At 36.4% G+C, this 25,170-nt stretch overlaps 1 protein-coding gene across 2 annotated transcripts in view; it reads left to right on the forward strand.

Moving 5' to 3' along the window:
• HSD17B4 (hydroxysteroid 17-beta dehydrogenase 4) overlaps positions 1 to 23,848 on the forward strand; it is a 62,342-nt gene extending 38,494 nt beyond the window's left edge. For both annotated transcript variants that reach the window (XM_038123811.1, XM_038123812.1), the window contains exons 18-24: positions 1,929 to 1,998; positions 5,891 to 5,997; positions 6,316 to 6,402; positions 8,785 to 8,874; positions 11,033 to 11,171; positions 21,325 to 21,452; positions 23,426 to 23,848. In XM_038123811.1, coding sequence (XP_037979739.1) covers positions 1,929 to 1,998; positions 5,891 to 5,997; positions 6,316 to 6,402; positions 8,785 to 8,874; positions 11,033 to 11,171; positions 21,325 to 21,452; positions 23,426 to 23,515 — 711 coding nt within the window. In that variant the 3' untranslated portion in view covers positions 23,516 to 23,848. The remainder of the gene's footprint in view (positions 1 to 1,928; positions 1,999 to 5,890; positions 5,998 to 6,315; positions 6,403 to 8,784; positions 8,875 to 11,032; positions 11,172 to 21,324; positions 21,453 to 23,425) is intronic.
• The last annotated feature ends 1,322 nt before the right edge of the window (positions 23,849 to 25,170 follow it).

Raw genomic sequence — 25,170 nt, forward strand, 5'->3', positions numbered from 1 at the left:
AATCAATTGAAGAATGACAGTAAGACCCTAGAATTTTAATTTAGCTGTGAAGGCACTCAATTATTTAATAATTTAGTATCTGGAAACATTTTTCTTCAGTAGCAATTTGCTGTTAGATTTCAGACTCTTTTGAAAGAAAACTTGAGTAATTCTATTTCATAGAATTCTGTTGAAAAATTCTCTTAAGATTTTCAGATTTAAATTTGCTTGTGTGAAAAGACAGTATGGGTCTGTCTCTCACTAAAAATGTCTTTCATCGTTTTATAACTTTTACATATTCAGGAAATTATTTGCCCTCTCTCTGGTCTTTTTCAGGATCCTGAACACAAACCCAGCTGAACTTCAGTCTAACACTAGTATTAAATTTCCAGTCCTCATTATTTTCCCAATAAATTATACGATTAATTAGAACATCATTGAAAAAAATTATAATAAATACACATTTTTGACAAAGATAAAACTACAGTTAGAAATTCCAGATCCACTGTTGTCTTTTTTTATTGAAAGGAAAAGTGTTTCAAAAACAGTAAACAAATATATAAACAGCCACGGAGAGGTATTAGCTTACTGTTTGCCTTTCTGAGATCTGCATGCTAATGCTATGGTGCAGTTTATTTGTTGTTTTTAGTGTCTGGTTCCAGCTCTCACAGAAAGCAGAGACAAGGTCTTTGCATTCCATCTTAACTCAGGCTCAAAACACTTGCAGTGTCGATGAAAATTGCTATGAGAAATAAGAGGTAGAGCTTAGTGTTAAAACTGTAGATAGGTGGAGAAATGACCAGAATATTAACAGATTAAAAAAGAAAACAGATGAATTATGGTTTAAAATGATAACAAGAGTTCAGAGCCTTTCTAGTTACACTGTCTGCTTCAGACTTGATAGAAAAACAGTGTTAGGCATATATTGGAAAATTCTTCCTTTTGAGAATATTTTTTTTCATCCTTCTCTTTCAGAAATCTGCTATCTACTTTCATCCAAACAGAATTTAGTACAGTTTACCCTCATTCAAATAAACATATACCATTTTTTATTGTTCTAGTTCAAAATGCTGGGAAAAAAAAATTTACTGACAATGTGTTCTAAAGGTCAGTAATGTGCTTGACTAAAATACAATTTGTTTTCAGTTTAAAAGCTTTTTTCAATTAAATCTGTGTTCAATTTGTGTATGTCATCATAATTAAGCTAAATTCTTGGAATCTTCATTAGTTAATGTACTGATTTTCACTGTACTTCTGGAAAATTTTTACTAGGGAGCACTGCTATAATTTAATCACTGGATTACATTGTAATCTGTTGACCTGAGAAAAAGGTTTTATTTCAGAAAGATGCACAGGTTGGCTTTTGATATCTCTCATAATATGGACTGCTGGCTGCTCTGCATGTACAGCAAATACAAGATTTGATAATGAAAACGCTAAAGCTACACAGGGAGAGAAACCTGAAGTACAGTAGCCATATTCTTCATAGTTTCTCAGATTTATTCACATTCATAGGATATAAAACACACTAAATCTGTGTTTCTCTACTTTTTTAGCTACAAAAGAGAATATTTAACATGAAGCAAAAGTCTTCCAGAAAGCTTGGAGTGTTACTTTGGGATATTGTTTGGTTTTGGTACTGGGATTAGCTACCCATGAATCTGCTATGAGAGAAGTATATCATAATTTAAAAGGAAAAAAGGAAGGTCATTTCTGATCCCTGTAAGATGAATCTGTTGTGATAATACTGTGTTTGTATGTTATTCCAAAAATTCATATATATACTTCTGTTTTACACTGTGGATAAATTTGTCAAGAAAACAGTAATAATTATTTTCCATTTTACATGCCTTGTTGTATATTATGTAAGCACTAGTAAAATAGATAAATTTCTTAATCTGTCATGAATTTGAGTGACTTCTGCTGTTCTGACTCCTCTGTTTCTGCAGGCTGCCTTATATCGGCTGAGTGGGGATTGGAATCCTTTACATGTGGATCCAAGTTTTGCTGCTCTTGGAGGTGAGCTGATGGGGATACCATTGTGTTAATATTTGGATGAAGGATAATGTAAATGTAGTTTTAATCTATTTTTCATGATGTACATCTTTAACAACCTAGAAAAAGCAGTGCTTGTTTTATAGCTGTTCTTGGAGTCATCAATTCAATAACTTCAAAGTTCTGCATGATACTTCAGTTTGAAGCATTGCTTCTTGTAGGTAGAAATGGGGAATGGTGCTTGGACTTTACTTAAAATGGAAACATACTTTCAAGCTTATTTTCCTTTAGATCTTGTTTATTGCCACTATCCTGTTTTTACAATGTCTGTTTCATAAGCAGAAATAATTGACTATCAAAGTTGCTGAAAGAATCCCATAAATTCTCTAATATGTAGTTCTTTCCATTTGAATAATTGTGAGATTATTCAGTGGAACTTTTTGTTCTTCACTGTAGTCTTCTCTATCCCAATAAATCCAGGAGGGCGGGAGAGAGTGAGCTTGTTAGGACTTCTTTCCTATAAGATTGCTTAACTACACCTCTTGCTAGTTCATTAGCTTGTGAATTTACATAATTCTGCATGCCAAAGCACCAGATCAGAGACTGCGCTAACTAATTCTTGAAGAGATGCAATTAATAAAAAAGGGTGTTTTCTTGAAATCATGTTGTAAAGTTATTTTTTGGACATATTTTCAGGCCTTGTAAGTTGTATAGTTTGATACTCTGGGCAGGCAGCAATTTGATTTACTTAGGAAATTTTCCTGAATATGTATGGTATCATCATAAACATTACGTGAGACTACTAATCTGTAATAATTAGTCTGCAGTTTCCTGATTAATTTCTTTTTAATATGCAAGTATCACTATATGGTGTTCTTATCAAGATAAACAGAGCAGAGCTATGCTTCCTTGTTCAGATCACACTAAACATACTTTTGTAAATTACCTTTCATAAATACATACTAATTGGTTTGTTAACTCAGTTTTCTATAATTTTGTATAAATTTGTGTTCATAAGTAATGATTGTCAAATACTAGAGTCCAAGAAGAGATTTCCCTGGTTTGTTAAAGCATTCTATTTGTTTATGATGTTGGTTTGTTAATGATGATGATGATGATGGAGATGAAAAATACATGTTTATAATTGAAAATCCAGTGTTTGGAATAATAATGATAATAATTTAAATACTAACAAAAGAAGAGAAGTAGAAGTCTTCTACCTACTCACACAAAGAGCACTGGCACATAGACAGGGAAAATGAAATTAATACTGTAGATAAGATATCATTGTGTCTCAACATAAAACTTCCATACTGGATTTTGGAACTATGAAAGTTCCAAAATACCTTCCTATACTAAATGCAAGTACTGTCAAAGAAGACATGATTGTACAGATAGTCTACAAATTATTTTTCTAGGTGTGCAAATGGTTTTTTTCCCTTCGGATCTATTCACATACCTTCTTGTCATGTAACAATCTCTGTGGATGCTCTCTTTTACTGGTTCTCACCAGTGTGTATGGGAAGCAAGCATTCAGCATAATGCATTCAGGTCATTCCTGGCTTATTGTTAAGACTTCCTGTGGGTAGTATTTCAGAAGACATAAACTACACAAAAACACCTGTTTATATTCTTATGCCTTTATTCCTGTATCTTGTGTTTCCAGATACTAGAAAGCAATATTTACTTTCATTTTGTTTCAGTCTAGATACAAAGTAACAGAATTTAGCTAATGGAATTTTTCTTTGAGAATGCATTAGTTTTCTAAAGAAAATACTGGGAAAAATAGGATTGGGTATATTTGGCTGTTTTTGAGTTCTGAATAGAGTGGGTGGTTTCTGGTTCTTGCATAGTGAATTGAACTGAGTTTTTAAAGAGCTAGATGTCACTGTAACATTCTGAGTGAGAGATACTGAAAACTGATCATGTTACAGTAGTGCCATAATCTGACTGCATAGTAACTTTGTGCTTTCAGAACAGTGCTCATTGTATACAAAATAGAGTGCTATTAAAAGTGTACATACTCAAATATTTTGTGGGAGCGAAATTACAAAATGATCTGGCTGGAATACTTACAGTGAGAAAACAGACTCATATTCCTTTAAATCTGTCATTGTGTCATGTCTTCTAACATAATATGACAAAATTTCTCTTTCCTGCCCATAGTTCTGCTAGCCTTGTCTTTCCTTTGGTCTCATAATTCCCATCTTTCCCAGCATTGAATCTTCCATGGCTTAACTTCAGCTTGCATCTAGTTACCACACAGCCACTTACTTATTCCTTACCTCTCCCCTCCCTGTTTTTCCCTTCACTTTCCTTTCCTCTCCCTCCCCCACTCCTGGTGGGATGGAGTGTAGAGTTGCAGAGAAAAAAAGGTAAAACTTGTGGGTTGTTATAAGAACATTTTAATAACTGAAGCAAAGTAAACTACTGTATTAATAATACTAATGCTGCTGCTACTACTACAAATAATAAAAGGACAGAGAAGATGTGAAGAGTAAAACCCAAGAGAAACAAGTGCACAACACATTTGCTTATCATCTGCTGACCAATGCCCAACCCATCCCCAAGCCATGATCAGAAGCTCCTGGCCAGCTTCCCCCAGTTTATATCCTGAGCATGAGGTTCTGCCGCCTCTTTGGTGGCAGATCATAGGTCACGGAAGAGTGTTCGGCATATATTAGACACTGCTGAGCAACAGCTGAAAGATCAGTGTATTTTCAGCATTACTGTCCCACTAAATTCAGAGCACAGCACTGTACGAGCTACTAGAGAAGAAAATTCATTACAGCCCAGCCAAAGCTAGGATGGTGTCCTTGTGGCTTTTTTATTTCTGTTTTGATGGTGGTTTCTTTTCTTTTAAATCTTCTGTTTCTCTGCTGGCTAGACTTTCTCCTGTCTCCTCTTTTTTTGTTTGTTTTGTTTTGCTTTTGGGTTTTCTTCCAGCATTCGTCCCTTGAGAGAACATTTTATGCTGTGTAGATGCAATGAGAAGTTGTTGAGAGCTCAAGAAAAACAGACTCTGGCAGACAAGAGTAGCATATAAGTTCTGGGCAAAGCAACTGGTTTCAGTGCCAAAGCTGGACAGCTCTGTCTGGATTCCATGGGCTGTTGCAAATGTGATCAGTTACTGTTTACCTGCCTTGTCAGGTCAGAACAACCTGTTAAAGGAATCAGAATATACAAGCAGCATCTTTATAACTTAAGAGTTGCACTTTAGCAAATCTGAGGCCAGTTGTCAAAGCTTTATTTTGTTAGATTTTGACAGTAGTGGAAAAAAATGCTTCACTGATATAAAGCTTATCCTCTACCAAGGTTGAGCTCCTGCTTCAAAGTATAAGAGTTTGAGGAAACTTGACAAAAATGTCAGTATACGAAAAACAGAAAAACACTGCAAGTTTTCTTTCTCTTTTTTTTTATTTCTAAATAAAGCTAAATTAATCCTAAATAGACATTGTATTAGAAATTTTAGCCAATCATGAATAGGAATTCAAAAGAGGAAGTATCAAATAATCTTAATATTGCCACTTTTTTAATGATTACAATATCTCTTACGCTTAATGTACATAGTTACATTAACTGCATGTCTGGTGTGCCTATGCATGCATACTAAAACTGATAATCTCCTTATTTTTCATTTTGTCACCTCTATAGACAGGGACTAATTCTACTTCTGAATTGCACAGAGCACAGGCAGTGCTGAGTGCATCTTGTTACCAACCACTTTCCTTTGCCCAAAAGTAGAGGAAATCATAAATAGTAACGGACACTTTTTTGTTGAGATAAATTAGGTTAAAAAGAAAAAGGATTAAGAACACTAATGGAGGAAAATACTGTGAATAAGGTATAGCTCTTAATAGAAGCTGCATTCTAGTTCCTAGTATTAAAAATGCTAAAATCTTACCTCTTTAAATAGGATTTAAGAAGCCTATACTTCATGGACTATGCACCTTTGGGTTTGCTGCTAGGAACATTTTGAAGCAGTTTGCAAATAATGATGTGAACAGATTCAAGGCAATCAAGGTCTGTGAGTTCATTCTTTGCAGTAAATTTCCTGGATTTTTCTGTTTTAGTGCCAAAAGAAATCTTAAGAGTGGGGGAAGTCTTTCATGATATCTTAATTGCCAGAATTGCTTTTACTATCAGCTGCATGCATTTTATGCTGCATGCATACTCTGTCTTGTATGTTTGCTTCAATATTTAGGCTTTCTACTTTGACAATTGACTTAATTTTACTCTTTTTTTCATTTCAGTAGAGCCAATGTGTTTAAGCTTTGCATTTACATAGAGCAGAAAAATCTTTTTTGCAACCCCACTTTTTTTTTCTTTTTTTGCTTTTAGGTTCGCTTTGCGAAGCCAGTCTATCCAGGGGAAACTTTGCAAACAGAAATGTGGAAGGAAGGAAATAGAATCCATTTTCAGACCAAGGTCAGAACAATGGTCTTTTCACTGTGGGCTTCAGAGAAAGATGTATTGGTTAAAAGACTGGGGATATGAGGGGGAGCAAGAAAAGATGACTCCTTAAGTAGCGCACCATTGGCAAAGGCTTTGTAAAGAAATTGAGTAAATAGAATGAAATAGGCTTACTTTACGGTTTCACTAGGATTCTAATAGAAGTACCATTATAATGACAGGACTTAATACCCTTGTATTAAATGAGGTCTCTTTTCATTGTGTGTGCATTTTTTGTGTGTTTCCACTGGGGAAAATGAAAGTTAATAAAAAACCAGTCATCCTCAGATCATCATAGTGTATACTTGTTTTCTGGATTTACTCATAACTTTGTGTGTTCATCTTTTTTTTTAACATTTATTTGTCTTAATCGGCTCTTAACAGTTTATGCATGTAAGTGTGCTGCAGATTTAGTTTAGATTATGTTAAATTTAAGCTTCAGCTATGCAGAGCAACTTCCTAAAAATGGAAATTTCATAGCAGTTGAACATAGTAACTACAGTAAAACAGAGTTTACACTTTTATGAGATTTGGGTTTGCATTCTATTTTCTTTGGTCCTGCTAGTAGCATTTTATGCAGCTATCCTGTAATGGTTGTCTCCACGTCATAGGGAACTTCAATGGGAACGAAGCGTAAAACTCCAGGTAAAGGGCAAAAAGTAAAAGTGAATGTCGTCACTTATGTAGCATCATATGACATTTTCACTTTCTTTACCTATGATTTGATACTGTCATTTGTCAATATTTGCTTTGGCTTATGCAGTGAGAGTTACATTGCTTTGCTGGCCAAAGTTTTGCAGCCTCATCTCCATAAAAATGTGGCCAGCTCTTGGTTAGTGAGTAGGGCAGCACATGTAGTTGCAGCTGCAGGGGGGATTGGGCAGGCAAAATCAAACAAGGAGAGTCATCATAGGAATGCTGTATTCATACAGCTTTCTGGGATATATATTGACTGAAGGAGGCAAATTTTGTTTGCAGACCGGATGGGTGTTATCAGCTACAGAATTTCAGAATGGTAACAATGTAGAGACTATGTGTACAAAATCTCCATTTCTAATTACCGGTAGCAATGAGGTAGTTTGGCGCCTCAAGTGAGCTTTGAAAATTACTGTAGCTATATTTAAAAAGTACGATCACCCAGTCCTGACAGAATCTAGAATTCATATGTTTACTTTTGATGGTTTCCATATACCATGTTATTTAATAGAGTTTATAATATGCTTCCTAGCCCTTCCAAATTTGTAAGCCGGGTTAGCTGTTCTGTTGTGTTTAACGGCAAAATTTGTAATTATGCTTGGTTTAGTAATTGCTAATATGTGGAGTTTTGGTGAAATTTCCTAAGGGTTTTTCTTCCACAACTTTTGGGTAACTGATTTTGGATAGAAATTACAAGGTTAACAGGATTATAGTAAACTGTCTTAAACAGTTATGAGGTGTGCAGAATTTTGTTTCTTATTGCATGTTGGATTTGTATGAACTAAATCCATCTTTGTGCTGAAATGAACTCTCATTAAATCAAACTACAGATGGACTTAAAACTTTGAGAGGGTGGTTTGAATCCATTTTCAGCATTGTCTGAAGTGCAGTGGCAGCAGGTGACAAGCTGTTAGGCATGATTTGAGTAATAGTTAATGTAGTGCAATAAACTAGGCTGTGATACTTGATGTTTCTCCACTTTGGGTATTTGTCATACACCTCTCTATATGCATTATCAGTGAATCAATTTCCTATCTTCTGTTAGCTGCCATAAGTCAGTAGGGTTTGTCACATCCCTCAAAGAGAAAATGCCAAATTGAAACCCATTTTCTTGTCTGAAGTAACTATTTCAAAAAATTAAACTGGGAGGAATTCAAGTATTTTTCATTATTCTTTTTGTAATCCTGCTAGTTTGCAATCCTTAAAAAGCTGTTTCTAGTGCAAGTTGAAGTATGAGGCATGTGGAGATAGTGAAATTGTCTAAATGGACTCTTGACAACTGAATATGTACCTCAAAGAAAAACATTTTAGAACAATGTCTTTCTAAGAACTATTTATGAAGAAATATTGACAGCAACTTGTAACACTGAAGGTAAATAAGGTTTTTCAACTGTTTTGTGAGCAGAACACCAGCAATGTATTTTGGTACAATTTCTCCAGAGGAAAATAATAATTTTGCTTGAAGAGCTGTTTGGAAAACATATTATAACAATTTGCCTCAAGACTCGGCATGTTTATGAGGTGGTTTTTTTCACTCTGTAACTTTTATGTTTTCTCTTTACATCTCTGATTTTAAAATATCAGGGATACTCCTTAGATGCCCGTCTTTTGTGACTTTCTGCAAATAAATCACCTCTTTAATGTGTTTTCCCTCCACTACAGATCAAGGAGACTGGAGAAGTTGCCATTGCAGGGGGATATGTGGATATAGTACCAGCCTTGGAAAAGTCTTCTGCTCGAGGGCCTCTGATGGTAGGTGGAAGCAATGGAAGTCTTAACTTTCAGAGAAGCATAGTTAGGCTTTATTTTGGTGAAAAACTCAGGAAAAATACTTAGATCTCTTACCAATCTTATTTGCAGTATTCAGAGGAATTACGAGTTCAGAGATGTTAACATGTACGTTGTTTAAGATACAGTTGTTAACTGGTCTGTTTGAGAGGAAAATTCCAGTTGTTTACACTGGATGCTGATGTTTGATGTGCTTGATGCTAATTGTCTCTCAGGATAAGCATTGTGCTGTATGTTACAAAACAAGGAAGGGCATGTACCAGTGAAGGCCACATTTTAAGTACTTGCATAGCTCAAAATAGAAATTATTTAACATAATTTGGATGTGTAACTAAACTGTTATCCTTTTCCCCCATTGATTCTTGCATGCAAACAATGACGTTTTAATGCTTTGAAGTTTATGAAATACTGAGATAGTGACATTCATATAAAGCTTTTGATCACAGAATGAAGAATATTGGGTGATACTTGGGCTGCATCCAAAGCAGCATGGCCATCAGGTTGAGGGAGGGGATTCTGCCCCTCTGCTCTGCTCTGGTGAGACCCCACATGGAACACTGCATCCAGCTCTGGGGTCCCCAGCATAGGAAGGGTGTTGACCTGTTGGAGTGAGTCCAGAGGTAGGATATCAAGAAAATTAGAGGAATTGACTACCCTTCCCATGAGAAAAGGCTAAGAAAATTTGGTTTGTTCAGCCTGGAAAAGAGAAAGCTTCAGGATGACCTAGCTGTGGCCTTTTATTACCCAAAGGGAGACAAAGGGGAGCTTTTCACAAGAGTGTGTAGTGACAGGATAAGGAGGAATGGATTCAAGCTAAAAGGGGATAGGTTTAGATTAGATCTTTACAAGAAATTCTTTACTGTGAGGTTGGTGAGGCACTGGAACAGGTTTCCCAGGGAAGCCAGCAGGCTGTGGCTGCTTTGTCCCTGGTAGTGTTGAAGGCCAAGCTGGATGGGGCTTGAAGGAACCTTGGTCTAGTGAAAAATGTCCCTGCCCCTGCCACCAGGGGTTTAGAACTAGATTATCTTTAGGATTCATTCCAATTCAGGCCATCCTATGATTCTATGATTTATCCAGGAACCTATTTCTTTTTGCTGCTTGTGTTTAATCTTCTGAGACATTCTGAATTGTTGAATGAAGTTCAACTTCAACTCAATTAGAACTTTTTTTAATTGCTCAGATTTTCTTTTTTTTTTTTTTTTTTTTAATTTGCAGAACAGGTGTTCTGGTGTTCTTCTTTAAGTTTACTCTGAGAAATTAAGGTGCTTTGGCAGAAATTTGCTGACAGGGTCAGACACCCACCAGAGTAAACCAGCCTGACTGAGTGAAGGCCATTTGGAACCCTTTAATATAATGGAAAATGTTAGGCTTAACCAAAGAGGTGACAAAATAGCAGCCCGAGGAGATTTGTGTTTTGCTGTACAGGTCTTGTGTTTTGCTGTACAGGTCGGTACAGCGAACAACTAAAGCTCTGAGACTTTCTTTGCTCCAGTTCCAGTTTGACAAAAAATGTCACTGAAATAGCTTCCCTAAAGTGAAGCCTTTTTATCCAGTAAAAATATTTGTTAGAGGAAAGACAGTAAAAGGCTTGCAAAATAATGTGCTTGGAAAAGTTGGAAATGTAAATGTAGCTCATCCCATTTTTAAATTTTGTCTGCACCAGAGTTTTAACTGTATTCATAGTGCAGTCTGTTTTGAACATCCTTCATATCAAAGTAATGTACTGGTAAAAACATTTTTTTTTTGTTCTGAAAATGAACATAACATTCACTGCAGAAAAAGTGGCAGTGGTTATCCTCCAAAGGAAAAAAAGGGCAATTTAGAAGCTCTTAGAGCACTAATTAAAAAACATGTCTCAAATTGTAATGATAAATGACAAAAACTATAAAAGCAAGATTTGAAAAAATTTTAAATGAAAATTTGAAATTAGGCTTTCTGCTTGAATGTACTCTTTACGGCTGATGGTGCTAGAGGTGATTATTTTGCGGTAGAAGAAAATCTCAATTGCATATAATTCTGATGTAAATAGTTGAAGCATTGCATGCTGGAAAGTGATATATTCAGTACCTTTTAACAAAGTTTCAATTTTAAATTCTTCATACTTTTTTTTTTTTTTTTTAAGGCTGAAGGGCTGCAGAGTAACCTTGTGTTTGAAGAAATTGGTCGTCGTGTAAAAGAGATGGGAAGTGAATTGGTAAAGAAAGTAAACGCTGTCTTCCAGTGGGACATCACTAAAGATGGAAAAACAGCAATGCAGTGGAGTAAGTTGTAGTGTTTATGTGATACGCCAATGCATTTTTGTTATGAAGTGGGATTAATTGTAATCATTCTAATTAAACTGATAGCTTGGAACTGAGTATAGCGTAGTAGATGAATGTGCAGTGGGACCTACAGGTCTGAATGCATTCTGGGTGCACAAATGACAAGGAGGTCAGATAAACTTTGCAGTACTAATCTTTCAAGGAACATACTTCTGTAACTTGCCTGTTTAGATATTGGCAAAGGTTACATCATCCTTTAGAACTTCACAACATTTCTATTTACGTTTTCCAGCTTGGATTGCCACTGCACTTAGGAAAGCATGCTAAATTAGCCTAGTAGGAGTGTTACAGTAATTAGTCTGCTGGTGATGTACATGCTAACTGATCTAAAACAAATAAGTAATTATTTCTACTGCATTGTTCTTGTCGCTTCAGTGAAAACGTAGCCCAATTTGTTTCCATTTAAACTTTTTGAGATCAAGGTTTAATGGAGGCATAATCATGATTTCCCATCATTTAAGCATGGGACTGATTGATGATGAGAAACTAAAACCTGTAATAGCAATGGCTCACAGCAGAACTTTTTAATAATTTAATAATTATTATTAAATGAATAATAGAATTATGTGAATTGGTCTGATGGGGGAAAGCTACTTCCTCAAAAACCTTTTCTTCTTAAATTCTCCTTTGTTCTCTTTATAAAGATAATGTATTTTTGAAAACAACCTCAAATCTTCTTTTATTAATTGGATAGATTATTTTTATCTTTGGAATTTTTTTTTGGTTTTTTAGTTGACATGTCTACTGATTTATTGGTGGAGTGTGAAGATTTTCCAAAGGGGAAAAAGCTTACTGAGGTTGTAACTTCCAGGCCTTTTTGTGGGGAAATGAAAGTATGGGTCAAGCTTGTTGCTTAGACTTCTTTTTGTTTGGTCTCGGTGGTTGGATGTAGTCAAATGAGTTTTGGGGACGATGCAGGTGAAGGGGCTGCTCTTTGAAAGGCTGAGCGGGGAGACTCACAGTAGGTCAGATCAGGTCTGTATTATGTTTTGTTCTGTACACTGTGACTTTTTAAAAACTATTGTTGGGCAATTTAGAAGCCTATAATTTCACTTAATCCTTTCCTAATGCTGACCAGTAGAGATTCTGAGCAGCAAGACTGCTATTAAGTTTCAGGAAAAATATTATGCAGAGATCGATCAGGATAGTTGTGTTCTACTTGCCTTACTTTTTAAACAGTTTTTGAGGGATAAAGAGTGATTTCCATTTGGATAGAAGTTAATAAATGTTATTAAAATACCTGTGGAGATTATGCAAGCTGATTGCGTATACATCAAAATGAGACAAGGGAAATACTGAATAATCCAACTCAGATGTTCTGTCTTAAAATTCATTACTGCTTTTAATCATTTCTATTGTCTGCAATTTTCCATTTTTGCATGAAGTAATTTAAATTATGGACATGGTTAGAACTTTGAGAGAAGGCTTACAAAGTTCTACTTGTGTTCTTGCTTATGTTTTTAGGTGATAATTAGAAGTGCATTGGTTAAACTCCTGAATACTTGAAGTGGAAGCTTGTGTTTGTTGTGCAATCACTCTGTACTCCACATCAGTCCTGTTTATTGTTTCATGTGTAACTAAATTTGATACGAGTGATGGTCATGTTTATAATGACAACTAGAAAACTATTTCAGGTTGATTGATCATTGGCTTTAACTTTGGAATTGCTTTATTGATCACCTAAGTTCAATATTATGTATGTCCAGAGCATAGAGAGACAAGTCAATGGAGGAAAAATCTGCTGAGGGGTGTTTCAAGATAGGAATAAAATTTCTCACTCAGGAAGTTCTGAAACTGCAAATTGCTGAATGCAGAACAAGCATGCTTGGAGATTTAGGCCTGAGCGGTGCCCTTACTTGCCTCATGAGATCACATTTTATTAGAGAGGAAACAGGTGAATGTTTTTGCTATTGCATTCAGATCAAGAGAGTGCTCCTGCTTTGAATAAATCAATAGTCAGCCTTTTGTCCTGTTCTGCTTCTCCTACTGAAGCAGTAGGAAGAAGGTACTGCTTTCTTCCTGTTCATATGTCTCTAGCTAAAAGGGATTAAATAGACATTGCTTTTGTTTGTCTTGTTCCCTCTGCTTCTGTTGCAGTGAAAATTTTCTGTACTATTATCTGCATTTGGAAAAAAAACTTAAAGATCTCTGTGGGATGGAGGCTGGAGGAGATAATCTAATATATTAAACATTTCCTGCTGCTTACTGCTATTAAGAGCTGAAATGAAACTTTTCCAGAAGTTTGGAAAAGTTACTGTGAAAATTTTTACTGTTTGGTCAGTTGCTTATGAATTACTGTGGTCTCTGTAGTGTAGTAAATACATAAGGCTGAAGGTAAATATCTAGGTGACCCAGCACGGTGTCTGTAGAAAATGTTGTTTACTTTTCCTTTTGGGAGTATTGGTATGCTAGTACTTCCTTTGTATATCACTTTTTTTGAAAGAACTTTGTGTCATCCTATTTCTGTATTTGTTTGTGTTTTATGAATATTTTTGTGTGCCTTAAGGTTTCAAGTACTTTTTGGATGAAGAAAATAGGAGTTGGTTAGTACTTAAATAGACTGCTACAAATAATCTAAATATTAAAATTTCACATTGTCAATATGAAAATAGTTACAAAATCTCACTAGCAGAATTTTAAGAGTTATGACAACTGTAGTATCAACTGTTCACTGTTTGTCCCTACATGGAAAAAGAGCCTACTATTGTTGATGTCTGTTTAACTCCAATGGCTTATTTTTAATGGCAAGCTATATATGTATCTGCATGATGAAATTCTTATTTAGGGAATATTTGAAAACACTCTCCTGCCATTAAAAAACATATAGCCAAAAAACCATAAAGTTAAAGACCTCCCAGAGGCAAGTACTTGAGATTTATAAGCAGTATTCAAGTGTCTCTTTTACCAGATACTTTACCAGATCATTTTCCATGGTAACTGCAGAAGAAGATGGTAGTTTGTGAGTTTACATGCCAAAGAAGACAGCTTTCTTGCAGTTAGAATATTCTCAATAATCTAAAAGATTTCTGACTTTATGTGATCTTCACAAGGTCTGTGTGTGGTCGTCGGCAAGACCTTTATAATGCAGATGAGCAATGATAGTCAGTTCAGAATATATAACACTGACAATGCCATTTTCTCACTTGAATGCTTGACTTTTTAAGTTGTTAATGTAAAGTAAGCTTCCGTACACAATTAGAAATTTTAGTCTTTGTCAAATTGATTTTTTGCTTTAAAAACTGAAGATGACAGTACAATGCTACCTTTGCTATAGCTTGAATTTATTTCTGTGTCACTATTTTGACTGGTTTTCAAAAGTGCTTCAGTTTTTAATGTTACTCAACTCAATTAGTAGAATTGCACTTCTTTACTGTACATTTAAATTCAGCCTGGTGGTTATTAGTTGATTTTCTGTGTACAAGAATTTTAAATCATTTATGTAAATGTTATGCTGCTAGATTAGATAAATTCTGAATTATCTTTCTGTCTTTTCTAAGTAAAATTGCCATTTTGGAGGGTCAATCCCATAATGTGCATAGATATAAGAAAACAAAAAGGAAAATATGGCATTACAATTGATTCACAATTTGGTTCACATAGCTAAATATTGCATACTATTTCAGTGTATGGTCAAAATTCTTGACAAGCTATCACTGGAACAGCTTGTGTATGAGGAGGAATATTATTTTGGCTGAGTTTTTTGTTTTAAGCTGTAACTTGATGTTAATTAATTAACAATCTATCTTTTTTTAGGCCTCTCTTTGTAAGGGCCTCCTAGGCCTTTACAAACAGTGTTTCTGGTTCTTTCGGGCTACCTGATAGGCCTCTTTCTCTTATTTACGTTGATATGTATTTGTTCTGTCTTGTGTTTTAATTTTTTGACTTGTCACTTTTACACAGCTTTATGCTTTTGTGAAGAGTGCAGCTGTTGACAGTGCTGGAAACAATCTGAGCCCTACAGCCCATTGCTTCCTTACGCAATGACTGTAGCTCCAGCATCTTCTGCTAATGTCCTTCAGCCTCTTCAGATCTGGGAAATAAGCAGATAAGGGAAGGCAGCAGCCGCAGCACGAGTGCTGTGTCCATTTCTGGGCCCCTCAGTTCAGGAAAGACTTTGAGGTGCTGGATTGTGTTCAGAGAGGGGCAGTGGAGCTGGGGAAGGGTCTGGAGCACAAGTTCTGTGAGGAGCAGCTGAGGGAGCTGGGGGTGCTTAGCCTGGAGAAAAGGCAGCTCACTGGGGACCTTATCACTCTCCACAACTCCCTGCAAAGAGGTTGTAGCCAAGTGAGGGTCAGTCTCTTCTCCCAGGTAAGAAATCACAGGACCAGCAAAATTGGACCTCAGTCATAGGATGCTGATGTTGGACATTTGTTTGAGGAAAGAATGGGCTGTCCAGGGTGGTGCTGGGGCCACTATCCCTGAGGTGGTCAAGAAATAACTGAGTGTGGCACTCAGTGCCATGGTCTAGTTGTCAAGGTATTAATCAGTTAAAACTTGGACTCAGTGATCTTAGAGATCTTTTCCAACCTTAATGATTCTCTGATTCTGTGAAATTTGTTCCCGTATATGCAATCAATCTGATATTTTCCAAACTTTAAGGAAACAAAAAGTTCTTTTATTTTACTATATTTACATTTATTTCTAGTGTTTTAACTGCAACTGTGGCATTCTGATCTCTACTTTCTGCAGTAAACCAGGATTTTTAGAAGTCAATGAAATTTGTGAAATCAATGTGGCTTTTGTTGGTACAGAAAGACATGTTTATGGAGGCACTAGTATTATAACACTAGTCTGTTTAACCAGCAGTGGCCTTTCCTTCTATGTAGTTCTCTGTGTGAAGCCATGAAGAGGTGTAGAGCAATTGACTCAGGATGTGAAATTTTGGACAGCTCAACTGCTGTGTAAACAATGTTGAACTGTAATCCCTGACAACTGGCCTTAATTAGTGGTATTTCTGTATAAAAACAAACTGTTCTAATTCAAGAGGATGCTGAAAATCCTTTTAAAAGAGATAAAGCAAGTATCAATACCTCAGAAATAAGTGTAGTGGTACTGAAACCACCTTCACTTTTTAACAAAAACATTAATTAATAACCCACCCCAGCTTTTTCTAATTTGCTTCACTACCTAAAGCATGCTTTGCTCTCTCCTGCATATGTATTGCTATACAACAACAGCCCTTTTTTTTCAGGCATTATAAAATATTAATTTTTAAAAAATTTTTAGAGTTAAGGTTTCATTTTAACTTTGCTTTCCATAGAGAAAAGGTAATGCTGTTGAGATCTGTTGGCTGATAGTTAATGGCATTCCAGAACAGTACTCAGAAGAGTTTGCCCATCTCTTGCTTTTCTTCATGTTTCTGAAGTTAGTGCTGAAGGCAGGAAATATTTCTGTTCCTTTCCAGATCTCAGAAGAATAAAACTTTGTTACGAGAACTGGGGAGAAATTGTTACATGTAGTTGGTTGTGAACAGCTGATAAATTAAGGTGAAATTGCTCAATAATTTATGATGCAATATGACTTCAGGCAATGAAGACTGGGTAATACTTGTTTCTATTTGGTTAGTGATTGAGTCTTGTATTGCCCTTACTTACCCATTGTAAAGCAGAATAAAACCCAAACCAAACTAAAAAAAAGTCTGACTGTTAATATTTTTCTCCTAGAAAGGGTAAGGCACTCTTCAAAGTCTAACAAAATTCTTACCCCAAATACTAGGTTTTTAGGTTTTTGACAACCTGCTACAAAGTGTCACTGTCTACTGTTTTATCTAGTGTTTTGACTCCTATATATGTGAATTTTCTGCTATTTTTATTTTATCTCTGACAACAGCCTCTTTTACCTGATAATAATTAGTAGATTTTTAATTATTGTAATATAACACTTATGTATCAAAGTAAAAGCAAAAATTTGAAGGAAAACTAGCATTTTATTCACTTGAACTTCTTGATTCTACTTTTCTGCCAGATGTGTAACAGAATGTATTCCAGAGGGCAGACACGAAGGCACGCTCTCTGGTCATTGGAAAGCTAGGATTTTTCTGCTCTGATGCTTGGAGCCTGGTCTGGCATTCACCTTATTTGTTTCATTGCTAGTTTATTTATTCACAAGTTAGTGCTCTAGTTTAGTCTGAATTGTCTTTTCAGTATTCTAGCCTAGGTGTAGGTCAGGAGGGAAGAAAGCGGATTGTGTATGTTTCTAATCCTTCTGTTTGATTTTTTTGCCCTGCAAAAAAATTGAATTTGCAAGTTTTTGTGGTAGTTTTTCATTCTTTATAAGGTGGGGAGTTACTTTCCTCCTCTAAATACTAATATCTGATATATTTTGGATCACTCTTTCTCCACAGTGGTACCTTCTTTTATTTAACTACTTGCATTAGAGAGGTCAACTCATTTATGATGAAGCCTATGAAAAGGGATGGATCAAGTAACAATAATTCTATTGTTTGTTCTCCTTGTTTTTGTGGAAAAGACAGTTTTGCTGTCAGAATGCTATGCTTTTGTGGCTGCTTAGGTTTTTTTCCTTTTTTTCTTCCTTATCAAAAACCTTAATGTTATTTAAAAAGAATCTAGAGGAAGGGGAAATAACTTTTTTTGACATTGTTAGAAAAATAATGTATCACTAGATCAGTCTTTTTCTTCTTTTAAAAATTTTTTAAATTTTTTTTTCTTTTTTTTTTCTTGTATTTTTTGACTTAGAATTTCTAGTAACTAGTGATGAGTAACTTGAGGTGGGATTAAGGATTTTAGGTGATCAGCTGGAGTTGGTACCCAGCAAGGTTATGGAGCAGACCATCTTGATTACGATCACTCAGCACATCTGGGAACCAAGGGGCCAGGATCAAAGCCGTAATGGGTGTAGAAAAGGCAGGTTCTGCTTGACTAACCTGGTCTCTTTTTATGACCAGGTGACTCACCTCAGCAAAGTCTTTATCACTGTGTCCCACAGGATTCTCCTGGGAAAGCTGGCAGTCCACAGCTTGGACAGTCATAATCTTTACTGGGTCAAAATCTGGCTGGGTGGCTGGGCCTGGTGAGTGGTGGAGCCAGTCACAAGTGGTGCTCCCCAAGGCTCAGTATTGGGGCCAGTCCTGTTTAATATCTTTAATATCACTCTTGTTGATCTGGATGAGGAAGTTGAGTGTCCCCCCAGTCCCTTCACAGATGACACCAGTTTGGGTGCAAGCGTTGATCTGCTGGAAGGTAGGAAAGCTCTGCAGAGGGATCTGGGCAGGGATCCCTGCCCATTGGATGAGGGATCCAAGGCCCGTTGGATGAGGTTCAGCAAGGTCAAAGGTCAAGTGCCAAGTCCTGCTATTGGGTCACCAATGCAGGTGACAACCTGCAGGTTGTCAGCAATCCTAGGCAGTGCCACAGGCTGGGCAGAGTGGCTGGAAAGCTGCAAGCTGCTCAGTGGAAAATATCTGAGGTTTTAGATGTCAGCTGGCTGAACATGAGCCAGTGTATGCACAAGTGGCCAAGAAGGCCAGTGGTATCCTGGCCTGTATCAGCAATAGTGTGGCCAGCAGGACCAGGGCAGTGACTGTCCCCCTACTTGGCGCACGTCGAGTCCTGTGTCCAGTTTTGGGCCCCTCACAAGAAAGACTTTGAGGTGGGGAAGTGAGTCCAGAGAAGGGCAGTGGAGCTGAGGAAGGGTCTGGAGTGCAAGTCCTGTGAGAAGCAGTACCCAGGGAGCTGGGGGTGCTTAGCCTGGAGAAAAGGAGGCTCAGGGGAGACCTTGCTGCTCTGTACGACTGCCTGAAAGGAGGCTGTAGCCAGGTGGGGGTTGGCTTTGCCTGCTGCTTCTGGGACAGGACAACCAGCGACAAGAAGAAATATCTGCTAACTGCAGCATGCAAAGTTCGTGTTGAACATCAGGAGAAATTTCTTCACAGGGAGGGTGGAGTCACCATCCCTGGGAGTGTTCAAGAAACTGCTGTACGAGTTGTTCAGGTAGTAGGTCTTTTCCAGCCTTAATCATTCTGTGATTCTGTAAACATTAAAGATTTACCTTGATTATAGGTGCCGTGATTATGCAATGTTAAAGGTGTGGTTGTACTTTGAGAGGTTAGTGTTTATTATAGGTATTGATGGTAAATGATGGTCTTGGGATTTGGCTAGGAAATGGAGAAGGAGAACAAGGAGTATAATAATGTTAAGTAATATCTTAATGTACAACAATGTAACAACTGTTAATTATGTACTATATTCAAAATAAAACTTAAGGGTTGATTGTGAGAACTTTTCTGAGTCATTACACCTATTTAATTGTTTTTGTCATCTAAACCTGACACTGGTGAAACAGATGGATCAGTATTATCAATAAAGTATTTTAAAATTTCTTATCAGCCAGTACTTAGTGGAGAAGGAGAAGTTGTGTCTTGGGAGATGATATGTCAGGCTTTCAGTATCTGGGTTCCTTCTGGAGCAGTGTAGGAATGGTAGGGACAGGAAAAGAAATTAATGCCAGCAGAATGAAGTACGAAAAGGGATTCCTGAAGTCCAGAAGTAATTCAAAACAGTTTGTTAGGAACTGCAAGCATCCTAGACACCATGTCTGTGTTTTGTGAATTAATCTGTAGTACTTGCTGACCTTGCTGTTTGTCTCAAAGGGAGCAGTTTGGCTACACTAGTATGGTGCTTAACATTAGCAGCATTTGGGTAGAGGTGTGTTTTAAAAGCACTTCGACAATTAGGCCTGGTTAACTTAATCTGAAAGCTGGTATCCACTCTCAGACTTTAGTTGGTGTGTGTGGCTTGCATTTCATGATTCAGTAAATGATATTTTTTGATTTTTGTTTTCCTAATAATACTCTGTGCCTGCATAACCTACAGGAGCAATGTTAAAGGCTCAGGTATGTTAAATCATACAGTAGCTGTTTTGGGCCACAGGGATGTTGTTACGCAGCCCCTACCCACTAACACAAATGTACAGATGATTCATCTGAATTATTATGCTCTGGTGCTTTTTTAATTTCTTCCCATATTGTTTGAAGTTAGTGGTATGCATTAAATCTCTATCAGGATTTATAATTTACCTTAAAATCAACTGGAAAATAATAATCCAGTATGTCACTTCTCACTGAGCAATGCTGTATACTTAAGTCCCCTTCTAGTTCTGTTGTAACTGGATAAATATTGCTTAAAGCAGATTTCAGAAAATGAAAGATTTAAATACACTAAAGCTACTCCCAGTCTCTATAGTTCCCCTTATCCTGTCAAAAAATTATTTGGAAAAAAGTGGCAGATAAGATAGCTTATGCAGAAATAAAGCTCCATTTTAAGGCATGGGCCTTAAAATTTGTCCATGAAGAGCAACCAACTGTCATCCATGATTCTGTGATTAGAGGTGCCATGTTGTTATGGGAATATCCACATGAATGATGTGTGGGATGGGGGCGTGATGGATCAAGAGGCAAAGGTGTAAAGGAAAGACAGGAATTTGCAAAATCTGAGAATGACTCAGCAGAGCACATCCTGTCAAAATACTCTTCTAAACAAATGACACAATACCTGATGGTGTTAGCTTTGTAGTAGATTATTTTGGCAGGTCATTTGGCGTGGGAAAAGAACACTCTGAAGCTACAGACACTTGGAGGAATTTTTGTCTTTCCAGGACAGAAAGACAGATAATTGGCAAGGCTTTAAATACTCCTTGCATGGAGCAGAATAGGCTGTGTTTTGTTGCCTGGGGGACAGACCAGGGAAAACGCGGCAGTGTGTTTGAACACCACTACATTTGCCTTGTCTGACTACAGGATGCTGGTTTTGAACTTTAGAGCTTTATTACTAACTTGAACATTTTTGCTGTAAGTGCACTAATTAATACCTTGTGCATCTTCAGTGTCATTTGAAAATAGATTTTACCATCGCTGTAAGAATTTTGAAGTCCTTGCTGTAAACACCCTCCTCTTCAGTACAGGAATAATTTTTTGTTTTCTTTCATTGATGAAGAAGAATTATACCCCATTTATTTTCCAAGTAGCTGATAGTTTAGATTGGATGCTTTATAATAATAGGTTAGGAAAGTACTGCTCTTAAGCCTGAAAATTTTATCTTTATTTTGAAATTAAACTGTCATTGCTCTTGCTTCTTAGCAATTGACTTAAAGAATGGCTCTGGAGCAGTGTATCAAGGACCTGCCAGAAATTCCGCTGATACTACCTTCACTCTCTCGGATGAGGATTTCATGGATGTGGTACAACAAAAGATCAACCCCCAAAAGGTAAAGCCTGTGTGTCATAGACATACTCTCTTGTATGTAGATGTATTATTTGCCTTACATCAAGCTGTAGTTCATGACTGTTTGCATTCTGAAATCCTAAACCCTGGGATGTTTTGACAGTGGAGACCAGGGTCAGATGAGGTATAAGCACATCAGTACCTTATACTGAATTAGCCAGAAAGCGTGAGGGGGCATTTATGCCATTTTTATTATCTTAAGACAAAGGTAACCACAAAGGGCTAGAGCAGGGCCCTGATAACACCAAGGTTGTAGATTCAATACCTGTAAGGGCCATTCACTTTGGAGTTGGACTAGATTATCTTTCCGGGTCCCTTCCAACTTAGAGTGTACTGTGATTCTGTGACATAAGGCCTGGCAGTGCAAAGTTAGGAGTTTGTTTACTTCCTGGTACTTCACAGTATACAATTTGCCAGTTTAGGTTTGTCAGTTTGATTATTCAGGCTGTTTTGATTGTCATGTTGCAGGAAGTTCATGTTTGTTGCAGTGGTCTGATTTATTGCTAGTAGGGCAGCACAGAGAAATGTCAAGACAATGAATGCACATAGATGGTCAAAATTTACCAAAACCAGGATACTTTTCAGGGAAATACAGATTTAAGGAAGGTCTATAATCTGGGTCTGCACTTTTAGCTTCTTGCAGTTATCAGCTGCTTAAAATGACTAATTTTCTTAATAAAAATGCCTTGTGTAAAAGTAAATTAAACTGTCACAAATGTAATATGTCAGCTTACCGATTAAAGCTTGAGCAAATGAAAACTTTAATTAAGCTCATCATGTATCAAACAGCTCCTTTTCTTTGATCTCGCGCAGAAGTTGTTGGAGACTTTGATTGTAAATTGGAGACTAATGATCACGGTGAATGCTTTTTACAAGTCTTACATACTACATGAGTAAAATCCTGTGTGACCCTCTGTATACAGCAGGCATAAAGCATAAACAAGCAAGATGTTGATATGTAATCATCAGAATGCTAAAGAATAGTGACTGCAATTCAGGAACATCACCTATGTTTAGGCATTAGTGTTTCCTTTGAGTTTCTGTGAAGTTTTCCATCTAAAGAAGCTCAAAGTATCTATTTAAATTCTTTTGTGCTGGCTCTCTCTAGTCTTTATTTGAATGTATTTCAAGCTAATGGAACTATGCAAAAGAACATTTAAGGAACTTTCAAAGGGCTTTCAAACTGCAAAGCCATTGCAAAGCAAAACTAGTTTTAAAAAAATATGAACTAGATTGAAACAAAGTATACAGCTCTTTGAAGTAGGGAGAATAAAAATGTAATATACCAGCATTGAAGTGAAAATACTGATTGATTTATGACTTCGCAAATGCAACAAAATCTTGCTTATTTCCTGTTTGTTGTAACATGCTGTGTATAAAGCCATTGCATTTCTTTGGCATATGTGTGTAATATATTGTGCAAGTTTATGTTTGTATTTGTTATGAATTTGAGTATGTAGCTTACATTTTCATTAGGTCTTTAATTTTCATTATATAGCCTTTTCATTCCATTTTTTCATTTCTTATAGTGATATATAGATATTTGTAGTGTGAGGGGATGATGCTGGGAGCTTTATTTTTTGTGCCCTGCTTAAATTTTGCCATCAGATTCTGTGAAGGCATTTGTCTTACAGTTGGAGGTATGCTCTGTGCTATGTGTGGAAAAGAAACAGAGGCCACTGAAGTTGCTTTGTATTTATTTTATTTAATTTTTTCCCATGGGTGACAGAGTTGGCCTTGTCTGCGCTATAGATAAAAAAATCTGCTTCTGGATGGTATTAGAATTGAACAGGTTTTTTTAATAACTGATAACCATTAAGCATTGTGTACTGAAGGCTTTCTCCTGAGTGCTAAACAACTATTCTTTGGCTTCTTTTTTTGTTCTAGCAACTCTTTGGTTTGTGAGTAAACAGTTGACAGTTGAATACATGTTTTTCCCTTCTGGTTTTTTTTTAGGCATTCTTTTCTGGTAAACTAAAAGTGAAGGGGAACATCATGCTGAGCCAGAAACTGGAAATGATCCTGAAAGACTATGCCAAACTCTGAACTGCTTGATCATCTACCACAGCAGTGAAGAACTGCAGAAGATTGAAACTCAATTAGTTCAGAACCAGTGATTTGCAGGCTATTTAACATCAATGTACTGATTCATTATACTGCTAATACATAAGCTGATTTAATTGCAGTAGAGAGAAGTTGCAAAATAAAAATAACTGTTATTATTGTCCCTTTTTAGTTTCTCAGCAATGGTAGAGAATCATACTTTTCTGATTGTACATCTTTATCTAAATAAAATGTATTTAGTTCTAATAAAGAAGCATATATTTCTATGTTAATTCTGAAGAAAATTAAACCAATAGACTTCATTAATATCTCCTTTTATGTGTCTATCAGTCTTCATTCATGTTGCATTAGATAGACTTAGCTTCTATGAGTATATCTGGTTTATTATTTAAACTAATGGTTTTTGTCTCAAGCTGTCATGATTGTATCAAAATAAGTGGAAGATGGAAGTAAATTCCATTTATTTACATGGTGTCATTATGTGGGGTTTTTTTCTGCACCAGAAAAAACCTCTTGGAACTTTGAAACCCATATTGATTAGCCATTTTCATATGTTATTCTTGTAAATCACAAAGTGGTTAACATTTATTGTCTAGGAGAAGCTTTTTCATGTGAGAGGCATCAACACTGCACCAAAGTCCATCACTAGAGCCAAACTGTTCTTCATGTAAATTCATTCTCATGAGGGCTGGCATCATGGCAGCAGGGAAGGATGGAAGTGAATTCCTCATTTTGAACCGATGGCCAGAACTGAGTTAGCACTTTTAGCCATATGTATTTCTAAAGAACATATGCTCTTAATCACTTATTGTCACATGAACACCGGGAAATTTGATTTCATCAAAGTGACCGACATTTTGCATGTTCAGTTATCTTTTTTTCACCTTCAGACGTGTTCTGTTACTTTTTGGAGATGGAAGAATTCAGGCCATCTGAGGCTTTTCTTCTTGATCAGAGGATCTTTTAGAAGATGAAATTTTTAATTCTTTGGGTTGTTTTTTGTCCCAAACTGGAAGATACTTCCATTCCCTGACTTTGTGAGCAGACTGTAGCCATTAAAGAACCTTGTGGGGCTGCAGATGAGTTTGACAGTTTGAGAATAAATTGTACATGTTCTAATACTAAGTCATATTCTCAAGAAATTAATTTCTTCACAGCTGTACTATCAGATGTGCTTTGGTTCAGGTGGAGAAACATGAAGTATGTCAACAAGTATCTCATGTAACTAACATCATGAATAGATGGGAAACAGAACAAATAAGAAGTTTGCCATCTTAAAGAGGCCATCAATTAGAAATTATGGAAGAAATGTCCTTTTACCACTTACCATTTACTTTTTTTCATAACACTCATTTTCGTATATAATACGGCTTAATAATTGCCTGTACTCCCAGCTTCTATTTATCAAGCAAGTTTGTGTCAAATAGATAAAGGTATCTTCTGGTAGTTTCTCTGAAGAAATTGTAGGAGAAAAAAAGATTGATTTCAGCTTTGTAGTTTTATGCATGAACCTGGTACACCAAAACTCCCATTTTTTATATACATATTTCCTGCCCATAAATCTGTATATATTGCCATAAAATTATGTGTATTAAGGAAAAAGGAACTGTGGGTAACTAACTGTGAGATGAGGAAAG

The sequence above is a fragment of the Motacilla alba genome, chromosome Z (assembly GCF_015832195.1).
Source record: "Motacilla alba alba isolate MOTALB_02 chromosome Z, Motacilla_alba_V1.0_pri, whole genome shotgun sequence".
In the NCBI taxonomy this organism is placed as follows: Eukaryota; Metazoa; Chordata; class Aves; order Passeriformes; family Motacillidae; genus Motacilla; species Motacilla alba.